Source organism: Symsagittifera roscoffensis, chromosome 7, assembly GCF_963678635.1.
Source record: "Symsagittifera roscoffensis chromosome 7, txSymRosc1.1, whole genome shotgun sequence".
In the NCBI taxonomy this organism is placed as follows: Eukaryota; Metazoa; Xenacoelomorpha; order Acoela; family Convolutidae; genus Symsagittifera; species Symsagittifera roscoffensis.
In genome coordinates, this window is record NC_087068.1 from 33,568,298 (window position 1) to 33,574,888 (window position 6,591).

At 35.0% G+C, this 6,591-nt stretch overlaps 1 protein-coding gene across 1 annotated transcript in view; it reads left to right on the forward strand.

Moving 5' to 3' along the window:
- Positions 1-1,769, forward strand: part of LOC134852169 (NEDD8-activating enzyme E1 catalytic subunit-like) — an 84,697-nt gene extending 82,928 nt beyond the window's left edge. The window contains exon 4 of the mRNA XM_063868480.1: positions 1,155-1,769. Coding sequence (XP_063724550.1) covers positions 1,155-1,650 — 496 coding nt within the window. The 3' untranslated portion in view covers positions 1,651-1,769. The remainder of the gene's footprint in view (positions 1-1,154) is intronic.
- Positions 1,770-6,591: the final 4,822 nt, after the last annotated feature.

A 6,591-nucleotide genomic window follows, 5' to 3' on the forward strand; every position in this document is an offset into this window, starting at 1 on the left:
CCTTGATGATTTAATAATTAAGAAAAGTCTTAAGCATTCAGATGGTTAAAGATTCAAGAAGAGTCTTGATGATCTTGTTTTTAATTGAATTAGTACTTAAATTACTTGTTGTTGTAGGTAATGGATATGCGTTTTCAAACTCTTTTAAAGAAGATCGAGATGAAGAAGGAATGTTCTCCAATTTAGCAATAAAAATTTCTTTTTATACGAATTTGTTTTTATGTTGTGTTTTTTGGCGAATTTAAAAAATTGAAATAATTTTTTTAAGAAAAGATTCTGCAGATTTAAGGTTTAAGGTAGATAAAGTCGTTGTCGACTTCTGGTTGGTAATTATTTTTATCAAGTTTTTATCATGATTTATTAAGCCGTATACTTAAAGTATTATATGATAAAAACTTGATAAAAATAATTACCAACCAGAAGTCGACAACGACTTTATCTACCTTAAACCTTAAATCTGCAGAATCTTTTCTTAAAAATACGGCTTAATAAATCAAGTTTACGGCTCCATTGAATGCTGTTTATATAAAATTAAAAAGATTCACTGTACAAATAGTTTCTACTTTTGTCGTTGTCTGCTTTGTTTTATTTGATTTTTTTTCTAAAGCTAGGATTATATTAGGTCTGCTTGAGACTTTTTGGTCGCATGAGATGAGTTAAGGTCCGGGGTGGCCTTCTCATTGAGTAATTTCAGACAAGGGTAGATCGTCTGTTCTTTACGCAACAGTTTTCTGCCGGATAGGTTTGTACAACTTCTTAGTCTAATACGAAACTTAATCTTACTCTTATTTCTTCTTTTAGGGCAGAGGATATAAGAAAACAACTGGTTAGAGGAGAGAAGAAAGCAACTGATTTCAATCTATATTATAAATTGTCTGACTGAAACCAAGAATAATTTCAGCTTTACAATTTATATCATAAGTTATAGTTATGGATCATCGTTGGTTACTTATTATTACTTTACAGTGAGAAATATCGAAGTGTAAAATAAATACTTCTTTTAAACTGCTTCCACAACCAGCGTCCTTTAAACTGTCCAAAACTGACTAAATTTTTTGCTTATTTCTTCAGATTTTTTTTTAAAAAGCTGAGCTCTGATTGGTTGGCAAAAGTCTCGCGAATTAGGGATTCCCTCTTCTTATCGTTTTTTTTAGATTAACTCAAGGTGTGATAAAGCACATCATTCCTGCAGTGGCCTCTACTAATGCTTCCATTGCCGCGCTCTGCTCGGCTGAGGTGCTCAAAGTGGCTTCCAATTGTTCGTTCACACTTAACAACTGGCTCAACTTCAACAATACTTTGGGGGTGTACACCTTCTGCTATGAGCAGCTCGCTAGCCATCAATGTTTCTCCTGCAGTCGTAAAACTGTGAAAAAGGTTGACGTGGGTCATGATTGGACTTTGGCTACACTTATCACGTATTTGAAGGAGGAACCTTCATTGCAGATGAGCGAACCAAGTGTGCTTTTGTCTTTCGGTGGCAATAGCACCAAGACGCTGTGGATGCCCGGAGTCAGTTCTATTCAGAAAATGCTAGAAGGAAACTTCAACAAGTTGCTGATAGAACTCAAAGTTGAACAGAACTCGATACTGGAGGTGCAAGACAAGTCCTATCCTTTTGGCCTAACTTTTCATGTAAACTTTCTCTGAATGAAGTAGAATATGTCAGAAATTCGGTGAATATGTCAAAACTACCTCGAACAATTGAGACTAACCTTCAAACATTCCAAATAGAATGGCGAGATATCATAATTAAAAGTTATCAATTATCTATCACCTGAAAGTTTTTGAAGCTAGTATCTCGTATCAGGAGACATCACATCAAGCATCGTATCCTATCCAAAAGTGACCGCGGAGTTAGCAATTTCTTTAAGTTTTCTTTCACTTTGTATCAGGAAAACAAGTCGGATCAACACTTAGTATCAACACAACTTTTAAAAAGCACAATAGGTTTCAATGAAGGGGGTGAAGACACTTAGTTGAGCTGTTTTTTTTTTCTCATTAAGTTTTAGAATTTCATGCTCAAACTTGTTTTTTCGCTGTTCGGCTAGGGTTTTCTTTGTTAGCGGTTTTCAATTTCTTTTTTACGCTTATGATGAGCAAGCGTTATCAAACTGGAATATGAACTTTTTCTAGTTAGGAACTATTTTAACAAAGTCACTGAATCATTTCTGCAGCATTCAGTTCTGCAGCTAGCAAACATGGTCAATTTCTGAGCGCTTGCGATTAGCAAGCGTTATCAAACTGGAATATAGTTTTTTTTAGTTAACTAGTTTTACAAAATCAGTTGAATCACTCGTTGACTATGCAGCTGACTATGCTGCTGACTGACATGCTCAGTTTCTTGCACATTAAAATTTAACTCAACGGATTTTTCTTGTTTGTAGACAATTTTCATTGTAGTTGCAAGTGCAGGTGTTGTTCATTCTAACTTCAGGGGTGACTTTAGAAAGAATTGATTTTTCCATATACTAAATCATTAAATTCATCAAACGAAGAAATAAATATTTTTAAGAGGAAAGACCAAGGTCACAAGTTGTGTCCACTTATAGTCTACCCATAATATTCAGTGATAAATAACAAACATAATTTAACATAGGAAATATTTGAAATACTTGAAAGATTTTTTTTTGTAAAATTCATAAAATTTTTGTTTTTTTGGTTCATTTGCTGTCTGCGCAAAAGTTCTCGGCTTAGTTGCCACATCACTAATTTTTTCACTGCAAGCAACTTTGTAGTTGTTGATTTTCCTTTGTAGCTCACTTTTCATTGTAGTTGCAAGTGCTATTCATTCTAGTTTCTAGGGGGGCTTAAAAGATTTTAAAAAAATCGGCTCAATTGGTTGCAGCTCAGAAGTTGTTGGCTGAGTTGTCACATCATTGATTTTTCTTGTGCTGGAAACATTTTTCCTTGTAGTTGCTAGTGCAATTGTTCCCTTGTTGTTTAAGGTGGGGCTTCAAACTTTGTTTTATAAAATACTTTTTTTCGGCTCATTTTTTGTCCGCTCATTGATGGTGGGCTTTGTTTCTTTTCGTCTATTTTGAACCGTTGCTGATTTATAATTCAAGTGCCTGGTATATAATGAACTTTTATCGAGACATGAAAGTTTTTTGGCCTCGTTTTTTAAAAAATATATTTTTTTTTCAGTTATTTGTGTTTTTTTCATGTTTGTGTTGTATCGCAAGCGATGCGAAGATCCGCTTCGCGGCTGGCTAAAACCACCCTGCAATCCGGTCACCACCTGATTTTTGAAAACTTGAAATATTTGATATGAAAAAATGATCGGCCTATGGGTTGTTTGCTTATGGTTTGTCGGCTTAGTTACAATATTTTTTTTACTTTTCTTGTAAGATATTTTTTGGTTGCTGAAAAAGTTTTTGTGATTCCTTGATGTAATTTGTATTTTAACACTTGCGGGAGCAAGTGTCTTGTAATCGGGAACCAGACTTTCCCGTAATTAACTTTTCTTACACATTTGTAATTGAAATTGATGTTTGACATTGCTTTTTTATCGAACCTTGGCAAAATCAAGGCCTCATCGGTCTTGGCTGGAGGCAATGCAGTTGCTTTTCATACCGAAGGCAGGGGGTTTGAGTCCCAACCGCATGTTTTTTTCAGTGTCTCAAGTTGAAATTTTACTTCACGGAAATATTGATTAGTTGGGTCATAGTTTCTCGGCTTAGTTGCCACCCCACATTTTTTTTGCGCGTCTTCCAGTTCTCGTTATAGTCGCAAGTGTCGTTAATTAACTCTGGTAGTTTTTGGAAACTACTATGCCTGACTGGTACGTTCTCCGTTTTTTTCGGCATAAATGATATCGGTTCTTGTTTTGTCGGCTTTGAATGATTTCGGCTCTTGTTTTGTCCGTACTAGTGAACTTATTTTGCATCGATATAAAAGAATAAAAGGTGATTACTAAGAGTAATGAACTTAGTGAGTAATCTTATATAGGTAGGTCTTTGTTTGGTTTGATGATTTTTTTTTCAGGAGAAAGTCTGTGCTCAATTTTGATTTTTCCCGTTTTGACTTGTGGTTTCTTTTTAAATCCGTGCATTTCTATTGTTAGAAGGAAAACAAAGTCCACTTTTGAACAGCGAAATATTAAAAGTCGCAAAAAGTGTGATAGATTTGTGATTCCGAAATAGGAAATTAATTATCAGATTTCTCAGCAAAACGAAAGTTCTACCTAATGATCCAGTCTTCTCAAATTGGGTCAACTTTAAGAAAAAAAGTGTCCATCATAGTTTGTTTCACAAATTCGAAGACCATTTTTTTTTCAGTTTTCTTGCATTCATTACCCTTTTCCAACTGTCAGTTGGCTTTGTTTCGTGTTTTTATTAAATCAGCTCGGCTCGTAGTATAAAGTTTAGAAGTTCAAACTTTTCAATTGCTCAAAACTTCATCATGAGAACTATTTTGTTAGACATTTTTTGTTTTTGGATTAATTGGCCTTTAACAACGAGTTATCGGCTTAGGGAACGCTTAAAAAGACTAAAAGCTTGTTTTATGCTAGTTGCTGAGTTTCTCGTCTCTTTTTCAGAGACTGGATTTATCGTATTTCAAAAAAAGGTTTTATGACAACTATTTCCTTTGGTATTTTGTTTTCAGATCAATTGGCCTCTTACAACGTATTGTGGAGAGCTCAGACAATCATGAACGTGCGTTTCAGGGCCTGAAAGGCACGTTAATGCATGTCTTAGGTCTTCTCCAACCATTTTTTGATTTTTTAAAAAACAATTTTGAAATAAAAGCTTAGGACAAAAATGAAAAAAAAAAAAAAAAAAAAAACCGTATGAGATGACCTGAGGCATGCATGAACGTGCTTTTCAGGACCTGAAACGCACGTTTTTGGATGTCTCAGGTCTTGCCCCACCACTTTTTGTTTTAAAAAACCAACTAAAAATGAACTTTTTAAAAATCAAAATAGGGTGGGGGAAGACGAGACAAGCATAAACGTGCGTTTCAGGGCCTGATATGCACGTTTATGCATATCTCAGTTCTTCCCACACCATATTTTGATAAGAACCAATCAATCAACACATTTTTTTTAAAAAATCAAAATCTGATGGGTGAAAACCTGAGTTATGATGGGTGAAAACTTTTCCAACTGTAAGTTGGCTTTGTTTCGTGTTTTTAATAAATCAGCTCGGCGCGTAGTATAAAGTTCAGAAGTTCAAACTTTTCAATTGCTCGAAACTTTGTCATGAGAACAATTTTCTTAGACATTTTTTTGTTTTTGGATTAATTGGCGTCTAACTACAAGTTATCGGCTTAGGGAGCGCTTAAAAGTTTTAAAAGTTTGTTTTATGCTAGTTGATGAGCTTCTCGTCTGTTTTTCAGTGATTTGATTTGTCGTATTTCAAAAAAAGTTTTTGACTACCATTTCCTTTGGATTTTTGTTTTGTTTTCAGATCAATTGGCATCTTACAACGTATTGTGGCTTAGTGGACGCTTGGAAAATACTAAAGCCGTGCTGATTGCCAGTGGTTGTGTTTGTCATCTGTTTTTCTGAGATGAGTTTTTCGGTTTTCCAAAATAATTGTTGAATTTAATGACAATTTCTTTTGCCCTTTTTGTTTTGGGGTCGATTGGCGTCTAACCACGTTTTGTTGGCTAGAGACGCTCGGAAAACACTAGAAGCGTATTTTTCTGTGATCGAAATTTTGAAATTTCTAGTTTTTTCCACTTCATATTTTCTATCTCACTAAACATTTAGTAGCTTGAAATGGTACGCTTTTGTGGTATCGCAAGTGACGCGAAGCTGAGCTTTGCATCTGTTATTATTTCTCTCGGCTAACGCAAATTACACTGACGAGAAAAAATGAATAACCATATTTTAAAGCATTAGGTCTTTTCTGCACTGAATATGAGCATAGTTTGATGCCTGTAATCCAGAGACAAGTCGTTAAATATGTTACAGAATGCAAAGGGATTCCGCTTCGGAAATTCCGTAGTTTTCGCGCACGAATACCTGCAACGGAACTTTTGTCGGTACATTTGTTTTGTCACGGTTTCCGCAAGGGGAAACATAGCCAGTCTTAAAAGGTTACGCAAATGTAAGCGAATTCTGCAAAAGCAAGCGTATTTCGCATACTTAATCGGATTCCGCTGACAGTTTGCGGGTTCCGCTTAAAATTTGCGGATTCCATGACAGCGTAGTTTCACTTTACAAACACATTTATTATTATATTCCTCATCATAATCACTTGTTTGTGGATTCTACAAACTATTGCGGGTTCCGCAAGTTTCATTGCAAATATTGCAAATTGATGGCGGTTTTTGGAGCGACTTTAAGCGATACAGTGTTTTAGTTGTTTGCTCGTTGAATCCAAAATAGCTAAGTCTCAGGTCTTCCACACCATTTACTGGTGAAACAAAAAGAATTTACGAAATACTTTTTTTAAATTAAAAACGGTGTGGGAAGAGCTCTGAAAATCATGAACATGCGTTTCAGGGCCTGAATTTATTGTTAATGCCTCTCTTAGGTCTTCTCCAACCATTTTTTGATTTTAAAAAAATAATTTTTTACTAAATGTTTTAAAATCAAAATACGGTATGTGAAGACTTGAGACATGCATGAAAGTGCGTTTC